Source organism: Tasmannia lanceolata, unplaced genomic scaffold (genome assembly GCF_043159265.1).
Source record: "Tasmannia lanceolata isolate RefF3 unplaced genomic scaffold, GAP_Taslan_0.1 ptg000012l, whole genome shotgun sequence".
Lineage (NCBI taxonomy): Eukaryota > Viridiplantae > Streptophyta > Magnoliopsida > Canellales > Winteraceae > Tasmannia > Tasmannia lanceolata.
The window spans coordinates 50,888,222-50,913,906 of record NW_027518689.1 but is presented as its reverse complement, the minus strand read 5'-3'; the positions used below and the strand labels follow the sequence as shown (position 1 = coordinate 50,913,906).

Here is a 25,685-nt window from a genome sequence, read left to right as displayed (position 1 = left end):
ATTCCAGGTGGAAAGGATTGTAACGTTATTCCATTCCGAAGATCGAGATGTCAGAGGTTAATTAGGTTCCTCGTGTCATTTGGTAGCTCGTGAAGGTCTGTGCACATTTGGAGTTTCAGAATTTGTAAGTTGTAAAGGCTACATGTTGATTCGGGCAGCTTACAAATCGGATTATTCAAGAGGTCAAGGTATCGTAGATGTTTCAAATTACTGAAAGAATCTGGCAACTCAACTATTCAAATCCAATACCCGCAAGGAACTCAAATTTAGGAACAGAACACATCGTGAAGGATTGTTACCTAGAAACAAAAGAGTGCGTAAGCCCTTAGATTTATTGCATGCCTCAAAAATTAAGGGATCTTTATCACGACAATTAAAAGATGAATGGCGAAGAGCCTTTTCGTGGTTATGCATCTGTGTTAGCGTATAAGAGGCCTCCAAGCATCTTTGCTGCCAATGGCAAGCCATTACACTTCTTGACAATTTTTTCACCAGTGACTAACAACTTTGGATATGCATCTGAATTCCCATCAACAAATGCTCGTTCCTTGAATTAAGATAAATAAGCATCAAATGGTAAGCCGGTATAACTAGTGGCCATGATCCTTGCGACTATTTCACTTCGTGTAGTCACTAAGATTCTACTTCCTTCAGCCCCATTTCTAAAAGGGGCCCTTACGAGATCCCAATCAGTTCTTGTCTCATTCCAGACATCATCTAACAAAGTAAAAATCTCTTACCGGTAAGTGTCTTTTCAAGTTTGCATTGTATTGGATCTAATTCTGATAGATTGATTTTTGTTATAGTTGCAAATTCTAAAATTGATATTGTTAATCTCTTAACATCAAAGTCTTCAGACACACAAACCCACATCCGTAGTTCAAAATGATTCACAGCTGTTTCATCATTATAGATAGTTTAGCAAGGGTTGTTAGAGAGGGACACACTTTTGAAAAATTGATATTGTTAATCTCTCTAGCAAGGGTTGTTAGAGAGGGTTGTTACAGAGCCTTTAATAAAGAGGGAAAAAAAGTCATCGCTGGCATGCCTGACCTTCATTTGGTCAGCATCATCTAATAAATATATTATATGGTAGATCTCCAATGGCCCAAAGATCAAGTTGAATTTCATCTGATTTATTACAAAGTAAACTTAGAATATCTTTTTATTTGATTGATAGTTAAATACAGCGGAAGATATTTTTGCAAATTGCATCAAGCTCGAACTTATTGCATGTGTGTATAAACAGGGCAGTTATTTTCATTATAAAAAGGAGAATTGAAAACTTTCCGGGGCCGTTTGGATACGCGGATTTTAGAATCTGGGATTTATTCAAAATTTTAGCTAAGAGACGAGAGAAGAAGCGGACCAGCCATCCTTTATTGACTTGTTTTTTACTTCTCAGCCTTCTTTCCGTCAGCAAGAGAGTAGCAGAACCTCCCATATTTCCAAGTTTTAGAAATCTCAGGATGCAGGAGAGATTTTTAAAACCTGAATTTCTCACTTTAAATCCAAGAAACGTTGTCAGGACAGCATACAGCAGCTTGATCATGAATCCTCTTTTACATTTTTCAAACTAAAAACCTGGATTCTAAAGTACGCGTATCCAAACGGCCCCTCCATGTTTTTGCTTTTCAGGAAAATGTTAACCCTGCTTAACTGGAAATTATTTCCTCTGAAAATTTCACAGTAGCTCCAAACCAATCATTAGTATTTCAAGATATAACATTTAAAGTTCTGTTCGATCAGTTTGTACAACAACTGATAACCAGAAAAAAAAAATACAACAAAAAAATAAGTAAAACAAAACCATAGCAGCCACCACCACCACATATAAATAAAGATTTACATGCTCAAAAAAAGGCTTGAAAGTGAAAAAAAGGTATTTCATATAACAAAACAAAAATGGAAAGCTAACATATAGGAATTTCAGATGACCCTTGAACTGAACATACAGAAGTAGGCGAGGCAATGTACGGGTTCACTTGAGACGGCATTGTCAGGTTCAAAAATCATACACCCTCAAGCGATAATGCAGGAGTAAATGGCTTCAATTGAACTTGAAAAACTTATCAGTAGGCACAACAATGTGCATGTACACTCAAGAATGCATTGCCAACGTTGCAACATTGCCGGGCTCAGAACCGTGCACCCTCAAGCGATAGATGCATGTGTGTGATGGGCTTCCATGATTGGATGCAAAATCGAATCTTACTACGTTCACAATGGCCGAGTCAGATGACTCGACATTGAAGGTCTGTGCATTGCTCTTCTCAAGATCATACATGAACTCCACGAACTTAAACATGTGTTTTGCTTGGCCAGATGGATCATCATCGTGCCCTTGAAGCCAAGCGGAGACTCGACAATCTCTCGGTGCACTCGACCTGTCATATGCAACACTCTGCATATCCCAAAAAAATATGTTAAAAAATGCAAAGAAAAGTGTACAGCTGAGAATCAAAGATTTACATTTGATTATAGATGTTGGATAAGTAAACAAAATACAGTGAAAACAAATGAAAGGCAAAAACAGATGATAGAGTGCCCAGCTCTGTACTGACTTGCTGACAAAGCTGCAGCAAATGGCTTGTGATTACTTGGAATTAGTTCAACTTCTGATATACAGGATGAAATGTAATCAAATTCCTATTCATAAAAAACAATTTTAATTTTCTAGGGAGAAAAGTTGCCAAACAATACTGTTTGTTCATTAAGGTTTTGTGGCATTGACGACACAAACCTATTCATGGATTACTTAAGTTACATTTATTAAAATAAAAGACCAATTACAAGATAAGTATCTTGAACTAGAACCGTAACTACCAAGGAGATTATCACCTGCAAGTACCAACCACCAAAAATAGTCAATTTTTGGTGATAAAATTGGAGAATGGCGGAGGGACGGATCGGTTGAGGGGTGGAAGGGTTTTTGGATTCTGTAAGAAACTAAGAGGCTTAAAAATGAAGATCAGGGAGAATAATTTAGCAAAGATTATTCAAGAGAGGAAGAGGGTATTAAAAAGATTTGTTGGATAAGAAGAGAAAGCTGATATGCAAAAGTTCTTTGGATATATTGGGTTGTTCACCCTTCTTGGTCTTTGGCGGCTTGGTACGCGGCCAATGATCCCTTTGTAGTTTTTTTTTTAATTTGGTTGTAAAATTGGTTAGATTATTGGGAAAAAATCTTAGCCGGAAGAAAATATCTTAGCCAGAAGAAAAGAAAAGGAAGAAAAGTTGGAAGAACTTTTCTTTTCTTCTTCTTTCAGGGTCAAAAGTAGGTGGTTATTCATGTTTTTTGGGTATTGTGGGGCAAGAAGGCAAGTGCAATATTTTTAATCCCCCCACAGAGTATTTTGTTTCCTTGGATTGATATTGCACTCGCAATTTGAAAGGCCCCATTTTGTGGAACTTCACCCTCCAAACTATTAAAATATAAATTTAGGAGAAAAGATGACTATCAGGATAGTTTTCAGAAGCCGTCGGAACCTTCCTCCGGTGGCTGTTGTTTTTGTCTTTCCAGTGGATTCTCTTATCTGTTTGTGTGGCTCTAACCTTGACCATACAGTGGAACATTTCCTAAATTTTATTGAATCAGGGTATCATGCTTTAGAGGTGTTTGAATCCTTGGGGGTCTTTAATATTTGCTGCGGAGGACATTAAGTTTGTTCGGGCAAGATGACAATCTGATTAGGCCTCAGTGGGCTCCTCCCAAATCCCATTCGGGATCCTTGGGAAGTATTGAGCATAGAAACACCAGAGCAGGATGATTGGAATTTGGGGCAAGAAGAATCCCGGGCCATAGAGCCACCGAGTTTAACCGACGCATCCCCTCGAATGGAAGTGATTGGATGTGTTCGAAATGCCATTACAAAAACTTTGGCCAACGTAATGTCTGTAGGAAATGCTCAAAGCCTAAGACCAAACTGGCCCCAGCCATGGTTTGGAGGCCTAAAGTCAGCCCCTCAGGTTGATGTACATGATGATCCCTTGGCCCTTGAGATTCCAACTAACCTGGTGGACGGAAGAAAGAAGAGTCCTAAGAGTTGCCTCATTGGGAGTTTGAAATCTGGATCTTGGCTGCTGGAAGATGTATGGGAGTAGGCTAAAAGATGTTGGGGCCTTTCCGAGCTGCAAAAGCCTTACTCCATCAACTCAGTGGATATTTTATTTTGCTTTGAGTCAGAATCCCAGGCGACTGTTATTCTCAGACGTGGAGGTGATGCTCTGGGGGGATAACTCTCCTCCCTTCAGCCTTGGTTCCCGGCTTATAACACAGGAGCTAGAACCATTAGGATCAGATTCTATGATACCCCTCTTCATGCCTGGTCTACGTTAACTGTGGATATCCTCATACAGCACCTGGGTCAGGTGGTCCAGACTCAGCACTTTGGGAACCATGATCACTGTATGACTTTTGCCTCGCCTTTGGTTATAACTCCCAATTGAAAATCTATCCTCTCATCTATTAATCTAAGAGTAGATTCCAGCATTTATTCTATAGGAGTTAAGGTGATCTCTAAGGATAGTATTAACAGTCTGGAAATGTCGGTAATAGGGAATCAAATAGTAAAGATAATATGGCTGCTTCTGAGGACCCCGATTTGCAGGTTTCCGACATTCAGTCGCCGGCGATGGCTGACCCACCGGAAAAGGTGTCAGTTGCTAATCCCAAGGGTCGTGATAATGGCAGGGAGTCGTTGGTGGGCCCCTGTTTGAATTTTGAATTATCCACTTCCTCGTCTGGCCCACTAGCCAACAACTCGCCTAGAATGTCAGAGAGCAGAGTTATTGCTGTGTTGGGGAGGTGGGGTCAGGCTGGAGGCGGGTCGGTACCGAAATCCTCAATTGCTGCAACACGAGGTGAGAAAGGAAAGGCTCTTCATAAAGATATCGTTGACAGCTGTTTTCTGAATTCAAAAAAGGAGAAAAAAGGCCCTAAAAATAAAAACCAGATTTAATAAGGAAAACTGAGTTTTAAGGAGAAACGTCTACGTATAGGGTAAGGTAATATACCTCGTAGAAGTACTAATCTAGAAGTACGGGTGCAAGCTACCCGAGGTGGTCTCTCTATTTTTATAAGAAAACTTAAATGTATTTTTAGGAAAGAGGATCACAGGAAGAGGAGACTTGTTGCTGACTCTCAAAAGCTCCTTCAAAATTTTGACAACTTCACTGAGCCAGCTATGCCAGGGAAGGAAGCGAACTAGGGTGGCAACATTTCGATCTCTTAGGACTTTTAGTATGAGGCTGGAGATCTTGAACTTCTGAAAGATCTTCGCTACAATGAAAAACTAGCAAGGAAGGAATCACCCACCCCATGTGAGGTTTCTCTTAGCCCGCTAAAGAAGCGATGGGCACACCTAAGGAAAGACTACCAGCAATCCCGCCATCGACCTCAACTCCTCTGAGACGACAAGTGATATGAAATTGCATTTGCATCTCCTCGAACTCCCCATGTTCAGTAAAGTTTTAGAAAAGGAGAGGCGCACTCGTTGGCGCCTATGGGAGGAAAAAAGGACCGTAATTAGCTCCCTTGGAAATGCTGGGACAGGAAGTAGACCAGCGAGTCGGGGAGCTCCCAGGGCTAGTGGGGATTCTAAAGGTAAGGTCGAGCGAGTTGATGATAGTTCAGAAGAGTCAAGAAGTCGTGGATCGTTCTCGGAAGAATTTGATGACTTGTTAACAATGGGGGACGCTTTTGGGATTGAATACGATGAAGATTTGGGGGCAACCAAAGATATGTTTCTAGCAATGGCGGCAAGAGACAGGGAAGAGAAATAGATAAGAGCAAAAGAGGCTGAAAAGAAGGTTGGGGAGGGAGCTTATGTATTAAGTTCCTCTTCCAATTCAGTCCTTTCATAACCTTCTGGCATGAATTCAGGATTAAAGGGAGAAAGATTAGTGTGTTGATTGGTAGTTTAAAGGAATCCTTTTGAAACTCTCGGAAGAGGCCGTGGGAAGAATGCTAGTGTGGAAGATCCATGATAAGCTTGAGAGAGTCTTTGGCTCCCCTCTTTAGGAGTTGTTCTGCTCTAATTAAGTTCGTCTCGTTGAGTATTCCTGAGGAAGTACGTGAGTGGATGAAACGATGAAGATCTTCACTAAAGCTTCAATTTCTTAGGTCTGGTTATCTTAGGCACTAATCTAAGCCTGGAAGCAGTGGAGTAGCTGTATTGAAGTTGATTCTCTTTAGCTTGAGAGACTCCAGTCTTTCGCTTTGGGTGACATCCTTCTTTTGAACCTGTACTTTTCCTCAGGCGTTTTGGAGAGAAGAAGAATTCTTTTTGGTTGATTGGGAAGGAGGTTGGGAAATAGTTTTCGGTTGGGGTAGACGTGAGTTTCTTTTAGGTTTGTAGTTTTGTAATGTTGGTGGGAGTTGACAGGATGGATGAGTTTATACTTTATCCCGATGTAATTATGAGTAGTTTTTACTTGTTTCTCTTGATGGTTCAGAAGTACGCTCCTGGCCATAATACTATGTAAATGCAAGCCGGGACCCCTATCCCCAATGTAATTTCCATGGTATAAATATACTTTGTCATCATTAAAAAAAAAATGAAGATCAGGGAATGGCAAAAAGCAGAGGATGAGGCTAAGAGACGTCGAAAGGAGGAGGCATTGTTAAATTTATAGAATCTGGAATCCAAAGAAGTTGCACAATTAAATGTGTATGATAAGGCAGAGAGGGTTAATTAAAAAAAAAAAAAGATAAGGCGGAGAGGGTTTGCCTTATGGAGGAATACGAAGAGCTCTCAAGAAGGGAGGAAAATTAAGCGGCGGCAAAAATCAAGAGCTATGTGGCTAAGAGAGGGGGGTCATAATTCAAAAATTTTCCATCGAATGGCTAACATTCAAAGACGGCTGAATTCCATAAGTTGAATTAAGGAGAGGGAAAATTTGGTGGAGGATAGCCAAGAAATCAAGAATCTCATCATCTCATACTTCTCCAATCTATACAGTCAGGATTATGATTGGCGACCTAAATTCGATGGGTTGGAAGTTAGGTCGATCTCTCAATATCAGGCTGCACACTTGAAAAGGGGCTTCTCTGAGGATGAAGTTGAAGCAGCAATTTTCTCGATGGGAAAGGACAAGGTCCCTGGACCTGATGGTTTTCCAATGGCCTTCTGTCAAAATTATTGGAGTACCATCAAAGATGATGTTGTGGCGGTTATCCACGAGTTTCACAAGCGTGGTGTTCTAAACCAGGAGGCTAACACCACTTTTATCACCCTTATCCCCAAAAAATATGGTATCAACGGGCTTAAAGATTTCAGACCCATCAGCTTGATTCATAGTATTTCGAAGATCATCTCCAAATTATTGGCAAGGCGGCTTAAATCGGTAACGGGAGACTTGATCTCAAAATTTCAAGGAGCATTTGTCGAGAGAAGACAGATATTGGGCGGAGTGCTTATCGCTAATGAAGTTATTGATTCAGTCAAGCGCCAAGGCAATAGTGGATTGGTTCTTAAAATTGATATTGAAAAAGCTTACGACCACGTCGATTGGGATGTTCTGGATTATATCCAACTGAAAATGGGGTTCGGGACAAAATGGAGAAAATGGATCGGATCATCCGTTTCATCAGCATCATTTTCCATTTTCTTGAACGGTACGGCTGAAGGTTACTTCAAAAGTAGCAGAGGTTTGCGACAGGGTGGTCCCTTATCGCCATATCTCTTTATTATGGTGGTTGAGATTCTTAGTTTGATGATATCCAAAGCAGAAGCAAAGGGCTACATCAAAGGATTGAAACCAAGTATCAACTCGGAATCAATATCCCACCTTCAATTTGCAGATGACACATTGGTTCTGATTGAGGATGATGAGAAATTCGTTCGGAACATCAAAAGGGTGTTTAGAAGGTTTCAAACTGTTTCTGGGCTAAAAATCAACTTTTTCAAAAGCGTTCTTGCCGGAATCAATGTACATGAAGAAATGGTGAAGCGATATGCCGCATTTATTGGTTGTGATGATGGTAAGATCCCTATATCCTATTTGGGTCTCCCACTGGGATATGGAATCCCATCGATTGCTCAATGGGACCCGGTGGTGGAAAGAATAGAAAGGAGGCTTGCAACGTGGAAGAGAAAATATATTTCTTTGGGTGGTAGGATCACCTTGATAAAGGCCGCACTAGCCAATATGCCGGTGTATTTCATATCTCTATTCAAAATCCTGTCTAAAGTGGCTCGGAGAATTGAAAAATTGTAGAGGGACTTCATGTGGGATGGTAACGGAATATCTACAAACTTTAGGCATCTATTGAACTGGAAGTTGTCTAAATTGAAGAAACATGGGGGACTTGGGATTGGGAAGTTAAAATTACGCAACAAATCCCTAATGGGTAAGTGGCTGTGGAGGTATGGGGCGGAAAGAGACGCATTATGGCACTCTGTGGTAGGTACTAAATATGGGAGGCAATATGGAGAATGGACAGTCAGGAATCCAGCGTCTAGAAAGGGGTCGGGGGCTTGGAGATCAATCTGTTCATCTATGGCAGGGTTTGAAGCCTTAGTGCGGTACAATGTTGGTAGGGGTAATGAGGTCTTTTTTGGTTGGACTTATGGGTGGGGAGTGAGCTGCTGCAAAACGCATTTCCTATGCTTTTTTCTCTGGCACGAAATAAGGAATCTCTTGTATCGGATTACATGGTGAGGGACTCGGAAGCGGGGAGTGTATTTTGGGACATAAACACTTCGTAGGGATTTGAAGGATGAGGAAATTGATAGTTTCGCATCTCTTCTGAATCTCCTAAATTCTCGCTACTGCTCGCCGTGTGAACCGGATGAGAGAATATGGATTCCTGAATCACAAGGTGAATTTTCCATAAAGTCCTCTTTCTTGAGCAATGGAGCCAAACAAAGTTCAAGGCGATCTTTATTTGGAAGTCTCCCGCCCCACCGAGGGTTACTGCTTTCGCCTGGACAATAGTACATGGAGGAATTAACACCTATGATCGTCTAAAAAGGAGGCAATTTCAATTGGCAAGCTGGTGTGTTCTGTGTAAACAGGTGGAGGAGACACTTGACCATTTGCTATTACATTGCCCATTCACTTATCGGATTTGGACAGGGTTGATAAACTCATTTGGTGTGAAATGGGTTTTCCAAAAATCTATTATGAGGGTGAGTATTAACTGGACAAGTGGGGCCTTCCGTGAAACTGGGCAACTTCTTTGGAAGCTAGTTCCATATGTCCTCATATGGGCCGTGTGGAAGGAAAGAAATAACCGTATCTTCAACGAGAAGATTAAATGTGTGGAGCGGATTACTATCGAAATTAAGATCGAATTAATTTCGTGGATAAGAAATATGAAAGGGGTTGCTTATGGAATGGGGGAAATTCTGAGGAATTGGAATGCGGTAATTTGGGAGAGGAAACTTTCAGCCAAGATCACTCCTAAGTGGGAGACTCCTCCGACCGGATGGATGAAGCTCAATTTTGATGGCAGCTCAATGGGAAACCCTGGAAAGTCAGAGATTGGCGGTGTATTCCGGGATGATAGTGGGACTTTGATGATGTCCTATGCCGGTCCGATAGGCATTTGCGATGCAAATGAGGCGGAAGTAAGGGCTCTTCTGTTCGGTATCAAGTGGTACTCTTGCAATTCTTCTAATCCTCTTATAATTGAGGGGGACTCATCTGATGTGATAGCTTGAGCCACAAGAAATGCAAGAGGCCCCTGGCGCCTACGCCACTACATTGCGGAAATCAAGGATTTAGTGTCATTCAGCCAACTTTTTTTTTTTTTTTGAAAGATGATAAATTTCATTAATATTAAGTTTAGCATTCAGGAACAGCAGTCCCAACTTGCGAATACAAAATATTAAGGCGGACTGGCATTCCCTCTCCCCCAATACAGAGTCTGGAATGTTGATACTCATCGATTCCAACAGTACGCCTTGTTTGGCCTACGCATCCGCCATTTCGTTTTCCGAACATCTTCTATGTTGCATTCAGCCAACTATTCAACATAGAAGACGTTCGGAAAACAAAATGGCGGATGCGTAGGCCAAACAAGGCGTACTGTTGGAATCGATGAGTATCAACATTCCAGACTCTGTACTGGGGTGGGGGATGGCTAGTTTTTTCTTTTCATTGTTGCCTTTTACTTTGATGCTATGTACTCGGGCAGTTGAATGATTCGCTGCCCAGTGTGGGGACATCTTGTCCCCGGCTTGTTTTCTTTTGTGATTAATAAATTCAATTTTCAAAAAAATAATAATAATTCAGATCAAGCTGCAATTTTAACTATACTGGTTTCAAACTATCATATAAGCATAGACTACATGCAAAACAAATGAAAATTGCTGTTTATATTTTTATTTTATTTTATTTTTTAAAAAAAAAGATAATAACTGGTGCTTGAGAGAACAAGGTGAAGAAAAAGCAAACAAAACAACACAATTCGAGGTAAGAGTTGATAATTTCAAGTCCAGATGTTTTCCGAGCATGGATGGATCAAGCAGACTGATTGTTTTAAAGTGCTCGTAGTTAAAATTCCAGTTTGGTCAGGAATATACATATCAAGGATCGGGATTTTGTATTTCCAACAAGGTGCAATAATTAAGTTTGCTGATAATTACAAAAACATGAGATAGACATGTCCCTTAATGCGCTGTAATTGGAATTGAACCTTCACCTATCTGTTGTGTTCCCCCTCAAAGATCAAGCTCAATAGGTAAAGATATTTAACAAACCAAGGAACTTCTTAATGCACTGCAATTGGAAGTGGAGAACAGCCATCGGACCGGATTTGTCGTCAAATTGAGATTATTTCATTTCCTTTTTTCCTTTTGAACTTTCACATCTGTTGTACTCCCCATCAAAAGTCAAGCTCAATAGGTAAAGACTTTTAACAAATAAATGAACTTCTTAGTCCTCATACCTTACCCTTTATTACATTACAAGTAATGGATGTGGGTATGGAAAAGATAATCATCAAATAAAAAATAAATTTTTCTCTTGAAAGATAACACTTAACAAGTTTATCAATAACTGTAAACGAATTACGCAGTAAGCAAAAACCCTACAATTGAACAGGGGCAGAGAACCTATCCTTGTAGAACTTCAACTTCTACAGAGAGATGGAACTTTCTCTGTTCCTCACTCCCACCCTTCTCAACCGACCCCAACCTACCATGGTAGCAAGAGAGCAATAGCCCAGCTCTATTTTCACACATGCTGATTGAACATACTTTTTCAGAAAATTAAACACACCAAATTTGAGGGCTGAAACGATGACCCCAGCACCTCTTGACTTCTATTCCGACCTGTATCAATGATGGCATACGATAATAATGAACACGTGAGCCATAATGTCAGCCCCCCTTCTCCCTATGATGACTCACTACTCGATTCTTATCTACAGACCCCAGCCCCCATATATGCCAGTAATAAATCTTCGCTTTAACAACACGGTTATATCCCCTCGTCCTAACTCAACTAAGTTCCCACAGGCTGCTCCTTGAGTCCCTTCTGTTTTTGTTTTGTTGTTGTAGTTCCATTCTTCTCTCTTGAGTCTTTCTCTTGAATCATCGCAGTGTTTGGTTTTCATTTTCCTCAAACAAAATTTCTAGTTCCTTACTCACACTCAGCATGAATTCCGAGTCCGAGTCTTCCGAATTCTCAGCAGCTAGTTCTCTCTCTTTATCTCTATTCAAGATTGCTTCAGAGTATCCTTAAGTCCATCTCCAGAGAATCTTCATCACCCAGACAGTCAGAAATCATCTTCTGCCCTCCTAAGCTGATTGGATACCGGCCTGTGATATGTCGACTATTTTTCTTTCGCCACAACATACTTCTCCGCCAACACCCATTCTGATGAATTGACCTCTTTATGCACAACTGTGTTTTTCCTCCTGGCCTCATTCCTTTTCTTTATCGTCCTCATTCCTTCTCCCTATCTCCCCAACTTTAATATGATTCATGCAACATTCATTATCCACTCCCAGGATTCCCGGGGACTTTCTAGCTTCGGAGTTAGTGTAATTTGCTTTAAATAGATGCTAGAAGAGTGGCCAATGCTGTTACGGGAGAATTGGAGCAAAGGAATGATTCTATTTTACAGTGATTGTTGGTGCTTCATTGGTGCAAACCCATAGGCTCCCAGGTGATTATGGAGAATTTAAGTGCTAAATGTATCGGTCCTTAATATTAAAATAGCAAGACCAAACCAAATTCCATATGAGTGTTTAAATATTCAGTCAATGTGTGTTAGGGGGTTTTCCTTAGCTTAGTCATTGTGAAGATTTCACCAAAGGTCTAAAAATCTGCCCAAACCTACATCACACCAATAATCCACACAAAAAGAAACAATAAATATAACTATGGCAGCAAGAGCTAACAGGTCTCTGAAAACAAAACAAATAAGAGAACTAGGGCCCAACTAACCACCTATAAGGCTCAAGCGATCTCATAGATTAAATAAATGCAAAAGGGCTTTGTCTAGAGAGCAATGGTGAGTTAAACAAGGACAAGTAGGGCTTGAACTAACAACGGTCAGATCTCACCGGTAAGAACGTGTGTCGCCCTCAGATCCCGACCATAGGAGGAGGCCCAAGATGTATTGTGGAGAAGCCCGGACGCCCGATCAGCGCAAGGAAGCAACAGCCATCACCAATAGATCGATCCAAGGAGGAGAAATATGATGGAAATATACTTGTGCGCAACCCCGGACAGCAAGGCACAATGTTAGGACAAGGTAGGAACAAGAAGGGACAAGGAAATGAAGGGAGGGTGGATTGTTGTGATGAACAGCCCCCAAAAGATTATCATACAGTCCTAGAACTGTGGGGACAGCAAGATGGAAGAAAGAGGGCAGCAGAATAAGGATTAGAGAAGATAAAATATTGGAGAAGAGGGAATGGAAAAGGAGATGGTAGGAGATTGTTGCATTTGATGCAACAAACGAGCTAAGGGGACGCAACAAACGAGTTAAGGGGACTGATATAGAGAAAGAAACATAAAGATGAGGATAAAGAAAAGAGAGGGTATCTGAAAGGATGAAGGAAGAATAGCTAGGGAGAGGAGGAGATCCAAGATAGAAGAGGAGGCAAAGAGGTGGCAAGAGAGGAGAGAACAAGGGAAATGAGAGATGAAGAAGAAAGAAAGGAGGAGAAGAAGAGTGTAGGCCCAAGGGCTCCCATGGGTTAATCATTCACCTTACCTTCTTGTTTTGATGCTAGCAAAATAAATAGATTAGTTTTTACGGACTAATGTGTTGCTTTGAAGTGTTGTAGTATATACAGGATTTTCATGTCATAATAGCCATAACACAACTCTTCACAACACATGACTTGTGGATCAAAGAGCAAAGGAACCAAGAGCTTGCACCTACATTGGAGTCATCCTCATTTGAAGATGCTCAAGTCAAGAAGCTCAACATGAAAATGCCATAAGTTCCTAAGCAAGTGTCAAGAAGAAGCTTGGAGTTAAATATGCCATGGTGACACCTCATGTATCTCAACATGCATTGAAGATTGGAGGACAAGTCACAAGAGCCAAGACAAGGACAAGATGTTTACCTAAGCTGAAGAAGTCCAAGAAAGTGCAAAGGAGGCAAGACATTCCAAGAAGACTCAAGGTTCTTATTTTTAGAATGTATTTAGAGTCCTCTTGATTTAATGTTTAAATGCACTTTCAAAAAGGTTTTCAAAATGGTTTTTATACTTAACTTTTTACATCTTTGAAAATCATCAACACACCAAAAAATGTGTTTGAAAACCTATGACTAAAACCCAAAGACCAAAGCCCAAAAGCCCTTGGCATTTAGAGTTAAAAATGGAATTTCACTCAAGGCCGGTCGATCGGGCTATGCCGGGCGACCACGGGATGGAACCTGGAATTCCAGAGCATCTCGAACTTAAGCGAGCCGGTCGACTAGGTTAATCCGGGCGACCGCAAATATGCTTCTGCTTGAAACAGAAACAATCCAGATTGGTCTTGGAGGTCGACCGCCATAGGTCCGGTCGACCACGATCATAGTTGTAAATTCCGTTTCGGTCGCCATTTCGTTTTGGCCACCGAAACGAAATTTCGGTGGGATTTCGGTCATTTCGGTCGAAACTTTTCGTTCACACAAAAAATATATTAAAAAATATGAGAAAAATTCAAAAAAATAAAAAATCAATAGAAAAAGATGAAAAACTAATAAATAGTCCAAAATATGTGTCAGGGTGCGGGTACGACACGACACGGGTACGTGGGTACGTGATTAAGTTCCATATTTCATAACATGAGGTATCAATACATCATTCATTAGAAAAAAAAAGTCTGTTACCAATGTGTTGACCAGTGCCTGACAAGATGAATAATTTTTAGAGACCAAATAATGAGATTTTTTTTACCGGACTTTTGGGATTTAATAATGTTTGGACAAAATAGATTTTATGAATTTTTAAAATTTGAAAAATACCCCACCGTTTGGAAGTTAAGAAAGTTAAAATTTTGACCCGACCATTTTTCTATGAATTTTGTACTAGAACTGGAGAGTTGACTTTTTTTCCTTTTAGATTTGGGTGTTGAAACTATTTTTAATAAATCCAAAAGGGGGGTATTCCGTTATTTACATGTAAATCTTAAGTAAATGGACAATAAAATAGTAAAGACATTTACTTAAATGGTTTACATGTAAATATCGAGTACAGGAAAGTAGAGAAGTACAGGAGAGGAAAGAGAAGCAGCAGGAATCCAGTCAAACTAGCCCTTATGCACGATTCCGGCCGGAATGGAGAATTTCGTCCATTCCGGACGAAATTCCGGATTTCGGAAAATTTCGTCCATTCCGGACGAAATTCCGGATTTCGGAAAATTTCGTCCGGAATGGAACGAAATTTCCACCGGAACGAAATTTTTGGAATTTCGTTCCGGAATTGTAACGAAACCGGTTCGTTTCGTCCATTCCGGACGAAACGAAACGGAATTTACAACTATGACCACGATAGTGTTTTGAGCGAAAATGTAATTCAAACAGGTAGCCCTCGTCGGGCGACCGCCCTTGGGCCGGGCGACCGTGCCGGCATGAAATTTGAATTTCAAAAGAAGAGCCCGATAAGGGCGGGCAACCACCGTGCCTCGGTCAACCGCCGCCGCATGGAAATAGATCTGTTGGGGCTTTCGCATGTTGACTTTTTCAACCCTGTAATTTACAATTTCCCCCCCAAACGGTCATATTTCCTTGTTGGCTATATATACACTATCAAAACCTTTCTAAACAACCTTTTTGCAAAGATCAAATCATATCTTGAACCTAAACTTTTACATGAAAGGTTAAACCACTTTGAACTTGTATTTTTACATTCTATCAAGAGGTACTCCATAGGCTTTACATTTTATCTTCCTTTGAGTGTTTGTGAGCTATTCAAAGTTGTAATCAGCCTATCTAAGAGGCATTGAGACTTCTTTCATTTTATTCTTCATTCTATATTTGAGGGTCTCCGATTTGGCCCGCTAAGAAAGGTAAATCATTTGTAAGAAGAAGTTGTCCTCAGAAAGGCTTCGTGCGAAAGGGTCTGATCCGTTTGAAGTTGAAGGAGTTGGTGTACGGCTTTGAGATTATCCCGTTGAATAATCTTATTGGTTAGTGAAGAATCCCAAGGAGGAAGACTTGGAAGAGTGGAGTGGAGTAGGTCAAGTCGTGACCGAACCACTATAAATCTTGTGCCTTGTGGATGCTTTCTCTTCTCCTTCTCTTTGCACTTGGGTGTTTGGTAATTTTTCCCCTTACTTGTGTTTATGTTTGATTGAACAAGGGTTAGTGTATACAAGCATAAAGTAATATCTAATCCCTAGCCTACATTAGAATTATTGATTGATTAAGGGTTAGACTTGTTAAGGCTTAATTGGTAAAGTGATTTAAATAATCCACTTAATTAAGCCCCCAATTTTTAATTAGCCAATTCACCCCCCCCCCCCCCCCGTCTTGGGTTGTCACCTTGTATTTCATTTGGTATCAGAGCTAAGGCTCTTTAGAGAGGATTTTTTAATTCAAAATCTACAAGAGATAAAGATCCGTGACAATCCAAATGGATTTTGGGTTAGGACAATCCTCTATAATTCCTCCATTCTTTGATGGAACAAATTATAGGGCTTGGAAAGTAAAAATGTTTGCCTATCTCAAATCCATAGATTTTGTCATCTTAGATGTCATTGAAAAGGAATTTTCTATTCCAAGGAAATGCACTAAAAATGATGCAAAATTATTTTTATTAAATTCAAAAGCTATTATTATAATATGTTGTGGACTATGTCCCAATACTTTTGAGAAAATATCATCATGTACAAATGCAAAAGATATTTGGACTAATCTTGAAAATTCTTATAAGAAAAATAGTAGTCTCTCTTCAAATGATAAAAATATTATTTTTGAACAAAATGAAACTCTACAAAAATCTTTTGCAAAGGAAAATTCTTTCAAACATTCAATTTCCGACTTGGAAAAATAAATTGAAAATTTGAAATCGGAAGTTAATGAATGTTTGACAAGAAATGAAAAATTAAGTTATTTGAGCAAAATTTTGATAAACAAAAACGATGACTTAATTAAACAGTACACTATCCTTGGAAAAGAAAAAGAAAGCCTTGCAAACACAAACAATGAATTAAATGAGAAATTCAAACTTGTTTGTGAGAATGAAGATTAAAAGCTAATTTATCTTAACAAACAAATTGCTTTGAAAATCAATTAAATGAGATTAAATTAGTTAATAAAGAACTCTCTATGAAGAACCAAATAATACAAGAAGAAAATGACAAACATGGTTGTCATCATATGTATTCTTGTGGTTCTAGTTGCTCTTCATCTACACTTAATTATTCATATTCATATTGTGGTAGATTAGGGCATCACAAATCTAGGTGTAGACTTAGATTTATGAAATTAAACAAATTTGTGTGGATAAGAAAAAATACTCCCACACACAAACTTGGCTGGAACCAAGTTGATTTGGGTTCCAAAATCCTCCACTCAACTCATTGTTTAAAATTATTGATATATGGGGTTGTGCTTTAATTGCTATATCATATGAATTCTCTCTAGATACTAATTCAATATTGCATTTATTGTATCTAGATCACTTGTGCTTAATTGATATTTCATTTCATAATTAAGCATAGATACATACTATTAGTCATGTTTTTAATAGAATGTATCATTGCTAATTGAGCTTCATGATCACATCATTTATCACTTATAGTCCATAAAAAAAACAAGAAATTACCTCTGTAGACTATATGTTGTGCTTTATTGAGAATCATTTTGAAAAGTCCATCTAAGTGCAAAAACACACACATATGCACTTAGCATCCACAACTAGATGAACTAATATGTCAAATATTACTAGACATTGATCAAACAGGTATATATTTTGATAACTAGCAAAATTCATCAAAAACACATCCTCAAAGAACTTCATTGAAAACATATGTCCAATCATCCACTTGAGCATTAATGTTAAAAAAATAGAAATGAATTTTTAAATGTCCTCACATGGCCTAGGGATCGAGTTTACATGTTCATTAGAATCCCATAAATGCGAGAAAAATAGGAGAAAATCGATTTGTTCACAAAATCCTTTGAAAAATATCAAGAAATTGAAAACAGGGGTGTGGCGGTCGACCGAGCTTCGGAGGGCGACCGCGATAGGGAAATAAGAGAAAAATAAATCGAAACATGTTAAACGCGGCGGACGACCGCGATAACCCGGTCGACCGCGACGATCGAAAACTGCTCTTTAAAGGACGACCTCGAGTTATCTCTAACTTCCGCCACTCATTTCTTCTCTCGTAGGGTTTTCTTCTCTCTTTGTCCTCAAACTAATTTTGGTTAAGAATCATCAAGATTAAGGCATCCAAGTGAGTTTTGATCCATTCCTCTTCCTCTATTTCTCATTTTTTCTCTTCCTTCTTTGTTTCTCCTCATTAAATCTTTCCATTCCTTCTTCTTCATTTCTCGTGTCATATCTCTAGATTTCTCTCGTCTTTCATCTTCTTTATCCATTTTCCATCTATTCTCACCATCCTTCTCAAAACCACCTTGGTTCTCTTCTTGGTTCCCTCATTCTCTCTTAAAACCCTAACTCTAAAATGTCGACATCAAGAAAAACCATCGCACAAAAGGGCAAAAAGGCGCGAACCAAACCGGAAGAAGAGGTGTTCCCCAACGAACACTTCTTCAACAAGCAAGTCAAGGATCGTTACAAGGCCTTCATTGATAGAGTCGTCATCTCGGGACGAAAAGTGATTTTCCAAGACTTTAAAAAGTTCGATCTTCTATCGCTTTTCGAGGTCCAAGGTTGGTTCTTCTTTCTCACCTATAGCGCTCCAGTTTATCCAGATATAGTTAGATATTTTTATGCCAATTTGGAATCTCCCACGAAGGATTAGTAATGAGTACCCATCTTTAATGAGACAAATTTGGGTTAAATTTTAAAAAAATTTGTGCTTGGCTTTATATACCTAATGCAGGCAAAAAAAATTTCTTTTGGGGAAAAGATGAAATAGAAAATCACTTTCCAAGATAAGAGGTATATGGGACATTAGGAGTTCCTCCTCCAAAGGACAAGTTAAACATCCAGGCTAGCAAAATGAATGATACGACTAGGGTGATTCATAAAATTGTGGCGTACAACATCACTCCTAGAGCAGGAAACTTTGATGCTGTAAAGCCCTTCGAAGCTCTCTTAATTCACTGTAATATGAAGAAGATCCAATTAAATTTAGGCTTCATCATGTTGGGTTACATGGATGAGGCAGTCAAGAGAGGACAAGGTGGCCTACCTTATGGGATACAAATTACTAAGCTCCTGAGGAATAATAAGAACAATCTAGAAAGGGTATTCTCAGTGAGTCCTGATCCTACACTCAACCATACCACCCTTACTCTTATGAGAATCCCCATATCTAGTGGAGGTGGTCCAAGTGCGGTTGCGCAAGAAGACATAGAGGAAGCTGTGAATGAAGCTGAAAGAGTGGCCCTGATGCAGGAGCAGAGTAGAGCACATGAGCAGGCACAGGCTCAGCAGCGTCAGCCCCCTTCTACTGGCTCATATGAGGATCTAGCCAGAGACATTGCATCCATGAGGACTGGCATGGACACTCTTACGACTGGGTTTGATACCCTCTCTACTGCCTTTACGACTGCAGAGAGTCAGAGAGCCTCTGATCATGAGAAACTTATGGAGCTTATGGTGAGGCAGCATAGGGAGATGATGCAAGCTTATACGAGGAGTCAGTTCACCAGATACTACACCTCCCAGTCTCCATCTCGTGAGCATCAGCCTCCTCCACCTCAGGACTAATCAATAGACACCACTTTCTTTGCAGCAGACACAGACGATCACATTTTGCTGCTGATTATCATGTTTTATTTAGCTCTCTCTTGCCCAGTATGGGATTTTGGACTATGTTTATATTCTCTCATGGATGATGTTTATGCCCGATGTGGGCTTTATGTTTTGGTCTGTATGCCCAGTATGGGCTTTATGATATGTGGATGATGCCCGGTGTGGGCTTGATATTTTAGTTGATAGATGGTTGTGCCCAGTAGGGACATTTTATTTTATATAGATGTGGATGGATATGCCTTGTTTGACATGATTATGGATGTACAGGATATCTCCCCAGAGGGGCATTATGCTTCATGGTTCATTGTACTTTTCATATTCAGAGATTATGTGATTTTATCCTTTGTAGTGGTGATGAGCTCTTATTCCTCACACCCATTATTTGTGAATCTCTGTCATGCAGTTTTGATGTGAAGAGGGTGTATCTCTTCCATCGTTTATTCATGTATATGGGATCTCTTCTTGTCTCATCTTTATATATATATATATATATATATATATATATATATATATATGAGTTCTTTTGGTTGCCATGGATGTGTACTTTTCTTGTCTGTCAATCTTCCTATACTCCATGTGTTTATTAGACTGAATTCGCCTCAAGGTCATCATATTTTGTCTAATATTCATCCCTTCATCATGGTTTTAAATTTCGGCGGTTTCGCTAGAAAACGAAACGAAAAGAACATAGAGTCGGAAAAGTACAAATTATCGCCGAAATTTCGGAAATTTCGGCTAGAATTTCGTTTCCACACCGAAACAGTAAAAAAAAACCCTTATTAATTTGAAATTTCGTGAAATTTAGTGAGATCACATGCCAAATAGAAAAGCCTTTTAAAATTTTAGAATTTCTGAAGAAATGTCACATTTCAGCAGAAATTCTGACAAAAACAGCAAAGAGGGAAAAAAAAGGTGAAAAAAGGGGAGGACTGAGGGAATCTAACTGACCTTGCATGTGAATTTCTGATTTCTTGCCTATAAAATTACATCACCTTCATCTGCCTTTCATCATCTTCCCAACAAAGCTAAAGTATAGCTTCTTCATCTTCCCAACAAACCCAAAGCAAGCTTCAGCCTCAAGCTCTTGCAGCTTTAAGTGTTGATTCTTCCCGGAGGATTGCAAGTTTCAGCCGAAGCCACGGAGCTTGAGCCGCACAGAAAAAGCAAAGAAGCCACGAAGCTTCAGCCTCAAGCTCCATTTGCAGAGGTAAGAAACTAAATGGGTTAAGTTTCTAGGGCTCTGCTTTTTGGGTTAGCAAAAACCCTTACTCATATTAAGCCATTATTTTGGGATAAAAGTAAAACCCCCCATCTGGTATAATTCGCACCCTTTCACCATGAAATAACGAAAAAAAAGAGGGCATTTGGCAGACTTTTAACGCTTTTTTATGTAAATTCACGCTCAAGGGGTGTGAATTATCCTATAGTGGGCAACGCCCATAATTGTTTTAAATGTATTGTCCAGCCACTTCGTCAGATGATCCTAACCGTTCATCTGTGCTACAAAGCAGAAGTTTGTAGGTAATTGTCATATCTTAATACACCCTATTGGTATTTTTAGGGTAATTTTCCAACTTTAGCTCCATTTGTATGTAATTTTTCATTTAAAACTTACCACATCTGTCACAAATCACAAAAAATCGTAATGATTACTTTTTTTTCGATTTTATGCTTTTGCTAGCCACCTTTGCACTTCTGCCAATCTTTGCAATAATGGATGGCCACAGGCCGAGAAGTGGCCTTGGAGAAACTGGCTAGCAAATCCCCATACAAAAAATAAAAAAAATTGATATACCAAGAGAAAAGGAGAGAAAAGTGGCCTTATAAAGCCACATAATTTCAATCTTACCCCCTATAGATTGGGTGATCTTAACCATCTGATTTAAGAGGTACAGCATATTATGGAAACCTCTATAGATTGGAGGGCTAGGATCAGCCTATGGAAATGATTTTTGGGGCAAAACCTATTTATGTTGTCTTCCATCACATGGACGGTTTGGATCAACCTATGGATGTGGTCCGTACAGTTCTTTGTACTCAACTGCCGACTTCATAAGATGATCCAAACCATTCATTTGTAAGGGACACAACATAAATAGGTTGTGCCCCAAAAATCATCTCCATAGGATGATCTTGACCCCCCAATATTTACATGTTTTCATATTTTGTGGTCCCTAAATATATCGGAAGGTCAAGATCATCCTATGAAGATGATTTTTGGGGCACAACCTATTTACATTGTGTCCCTACAAATGAACGGTTTGGATCATTTTCATAGGCCGTACAGTACTTTTAGGGGACAACCTATTTACAAATGATCCTAGCCCTCCTATCCATATATGAACTGCATATTATGGAAACCTCAATAGATCGGAGGGCTAGAAACATCATATGGAAATGATTTTTTGGGGACAACCTATTTACATTATGGCCCATCATATGGACGGTTTGGATCATCCTATAGTGTAGCCCGTACAGTGCTTTTTGAAAAATAAGGGACTATAAGGGCTTACACCATATAAAATCTCTGGTTACCTGGCACTGTGTTATTTTTGTTTTGGTAGGTGATATAAATATATTTGTCCCCCTTTTTCCCTGGGACAGCCCCATATAGTGTATAAATGACTCCACTTTTATACTCCAAGGGCTTTATTAGGGAGAAAAGGGGGTGGATATATCATTTCTCAGTTTTTTAACTTACACAGAACATTCTTGAACCCACGTTGTACTATATCCACCCTCTTTTTCCCCAGGACAGCCCCCTCTGGTATATTAGTTACTACTCTTTTAGACTACAAGGGGTTGTACTAGAAAGAAACAGGGGGCGGATACATTTCTCGAGGAAAGATTTTTCCTTGGAAAATTTGTTTATTTCCACAATTTACTGGAGAATAGAAAATTTTAGGAATGTCATTTATTAAATTAAAGGTCCCTGTACGAAAAACATGACTTCTTTGGTTCAAGTCACTTATTTTCTTGTGTAATCAAACAATGGAAAAGTGTTAAAGTTTGGAATAGTTTTTCATTTCTTAACTTTCCCAGACAATTCTTACAATCCAAACAGTTCCTAGAGGGACCTTCAGTAGTTTATGACGGTATCACCCTAAATTAACCATAATAATCTTATCGTATCCCTCTAAATTGCAATCCTAACAGAGAAGACCTTGTTTGGATTGCCTAAAAAAAAAGACCCTGTTTGGATTGTAGGAATTTTTTGGAAAATTTTGAAAGGAATAATATTGCTAAAATTTGCTACTATTTTCACAACCTATTTACGTTGTGTCCCTTTGATCTTTCAGAGTCTTTCCTGTCACAATGCCACGACGTCCTCCTAATGAGGATGGGGATGGGGATGATGCTCGAGATATTGGTTGGTTACATGGGCGAACTAATGGCAGCAGGCAAAAGACTATATGCAATTATTACGGGAAGAAAATAGGAAGTGGGGGTGTTACATGATTGAAACACCACCTGGTAGGTGGTTATGGAGATGTATCAGTATGCCTATCTTGCCCTAAGGAGGTTAGGACACTCATCTCAAATTCATTGAAGGGGAGCAGACAAAATAAGCAGGATAAAGCGAGGAGGAGAGATGAGTTTATTGATGTTGTGGCGGGAAACTATGATGGAGTAGAATGGATAGATGATGATGATGATATTGCATATCCATCTGATGTCGAGACAAGCAGACAGAGAATGGAGTATAGACGAGCTATGGTAGAGTCTGTGGCTATCGAGAACGAAAGGCGGCAGATGAACAATCTTAATGCTACGAGGCCAAATTTTGGCCGATCCATACACGAGGCGGGTGGGGGTAGTTCAAGGGGAGCAGCAGGTGAGGGTAACATAGGAGGAAAGCCAATGAAGACGGGTTTGACACGTGGGGGCAGCCTAAGGGATCCAGCAAGCATGGACCCAGCGATATGCACAAAGGGAAAACAAAGGGGTATCAGGTGCATGTGGGGAAATGCGAGGGAGAAGGTTGGACAAGCATATGCAAAATTTGCCTTCCACAACGCCATCCCAGCAAATGCGACAAATAGCCCATACTTGCAGCATTTTATTGATACAGTTGGTCAACACGGGTCACGAGTGAAGGCCCCCACTTCATATGAGGTTATGAACAAATACTTGCCCATTGAAGTGGCTGAACTGGAGGAGTACGTCAATGGGCTGAAGAAGCAGTGGGCTGAGTATGGAGTGACTGGTCCTACAAGACAGTCTATCATCAACTTTATGGTATATTGTGATGGTAAGACTGTCTTCTTGAAGAGTATTGAGGCATCCGACGTTGTAAAAGATGCAAAATTCATATATAAGCATATGGTTGAAGTGATTAAAGAGGTTGGGAAGATGAATGTTGTTCAAATTGTCACTGACAATGGGAGCAACTATAAGAAGGCAGGACAAAAGATTATGAAGAAGTACAGTATGTTCTGGACTCCGTGTGCAACACATTGCATCGACCTTATGCTGAAGGACATCGGAAAGAAGACGACGGTGAAGAAGCTAGTTGATGAGGCCAGATCAGTAACTAACTTCTTATACAATCATGGGTATATACTGGCCCTCATGAGAAGCTTGTGTGGAGGAGACTTGGTACGCCCTGGGCTTACTAGGTTTGCAACTAATTACGTCGCTCTCCAGAGTATTTTGGATAAGAAGGTTGGTCTAAAGCAATTATTCTCTACCAAAGAGTGGAATGAGTATAAGGAGAGTAGGAGTGTAGCTGGGAAGAAGGCCGAGGAGATCGTCGGTAGACCATCCTTTTGGGATCATTGCAGGAGTATAGTTGGTATATTGGAGCCAATTGTAAAGGTATTGAGGATGGTAGATGGGGACAAAAAGCCTACCATGGGTTCTTTGTATCACGCCATCCAATTGATGAAAGAGGCAATGATAGTGGCTGCTCCTCGATCCTATCAGGGCTACCATAAAATCATTGATGATAGATGAACGAAAATGCTCCTTCACCCACTCCATTCGACTGGTACTGTCATCAATTTATATTTATTATCTCTTATGTCATCATTTACAATATACTAACAAATTATTATTTTATTAGCATATTATCTCAACCCAAAGTACCAGTACTCACAAAACCTTGGCACTCGAATGGATCTCATTGAAGACTTAGAAACTGTGGTAGCCAAGTTGGAACCGGATGCGACTACACAATCCGTTCTTCTTGGAGAGGTGAGCATTTCATTATTTCAATGTAAATAGATGGATATGCATTAGAATTTTCTACTACTAACTATTGGTGTTAATTCAATTATAGCTTAAGTGGTTTAGGGATGCAACTGGCTCCTTTGGACGTGCAGCTGCTATGGCCGGGCGAGCTACGACATTGCCAGGTAAAGGCTTGCTATAAATATTAGTTGTCAATCGACAGTAACTAATTAAAATATTATTATTATTTTGCAGCTGAGTGGTGGGTGTTATATGGGTCCGATGCTCCTAACCTAAGAAAGATAGCCGTAAAAGTGTTGTCTCAAACAGCATCTTCTTCAGGTTGTGAGAGAAATTGGAGCACATTCAACCTCATTCACTCAAAGAGACATAACAGGCTTGGACATCAAAACCTACACAAGCTTGTATATGTCCACTACAACACACGGTTGAGGATGAAGCATGTCTCTACAAGCCATAATCGAGAGGACTACACCGACCCTATTGATCTGACGGACATATTCTGTGAAAATGATGAGGATGACCCTCTATATGAGTGGGTGAGGGAGGTTGGAGAGCCGCTGATTGATGCCCCGGGGGAGGTAGACCGAATCCTCTAATCACTGCAGAGATGGGAATAGATTCAGATACATTGCCAGAGACACAGGGCCTCTCTCAACCCGTTGCAGTTCCAATACCGAATAGTGATGATGATTGGTCGACAGATTCGCCATCAGATGATGATAGAGGAGGTGGCAATGCTAGTGGTGGAGGGGGCAACATGAGAGGTGTTGGAACTTCTGATGGTAGAGGGGGTAGTGTGGGAAGTGTGGAAGGTGAGACTTATAGACCGCTTAGCCCATTCACAGTGGAACAGGAGTTTGACCATGCTACACAAGACCAAGATCATGGTGCACGACCACAGCCAAGGCATGGGCAAGTATTCCAACGACGACGGAGGTATCAGCCCACCGATGAAGAAAATGACTCCCTAGATGCCCATTCACGTTATGGAGTTGATAGTTTGACAGACACATTCGACGGTATGAGCATGGAAGGTGGGATTTCGCGGAGTGTGGGAATTGCCAACTCTACCGATTCTGGTCCATATGGTTATGGATTGATTGATGCATCTTCTGAGAGTCGACAGGGTTCAACTAC

The 25,685-nt window shown here is 40.0% G+C and overlaps 1 protein-coding gene across 4 annotated transcripts in view; it reads right to left on the bottom strand.

Annotated features, from left to right (window-relative positions):
* Positions 1-1,690: 1,690 nt before the first annotated feature.
* LOC143888431 (SUN domain-containing protein 1-like) overlaps positions 1,691-25,685 on the bottom strand; it is a 35,545-nt gene continuing 11,550 nt past the window's right edge. For all 4 annotated transcript variants that reach the window (XM_077392844.1, XM_077392845.1, XM_077392846.1 and 1 more), the window contains one exon: positions 1,691-2,404. In XM_077392844.1, coding sequence (XP_077248959.1) covers positions 2,102-2,404 — 303 coding nt within the window. In that variant the 3' untranslated portion in view covers positions 1,691-2,101. The remainder of the gene's footprint in view (positions 2,405-25,685) is intronic.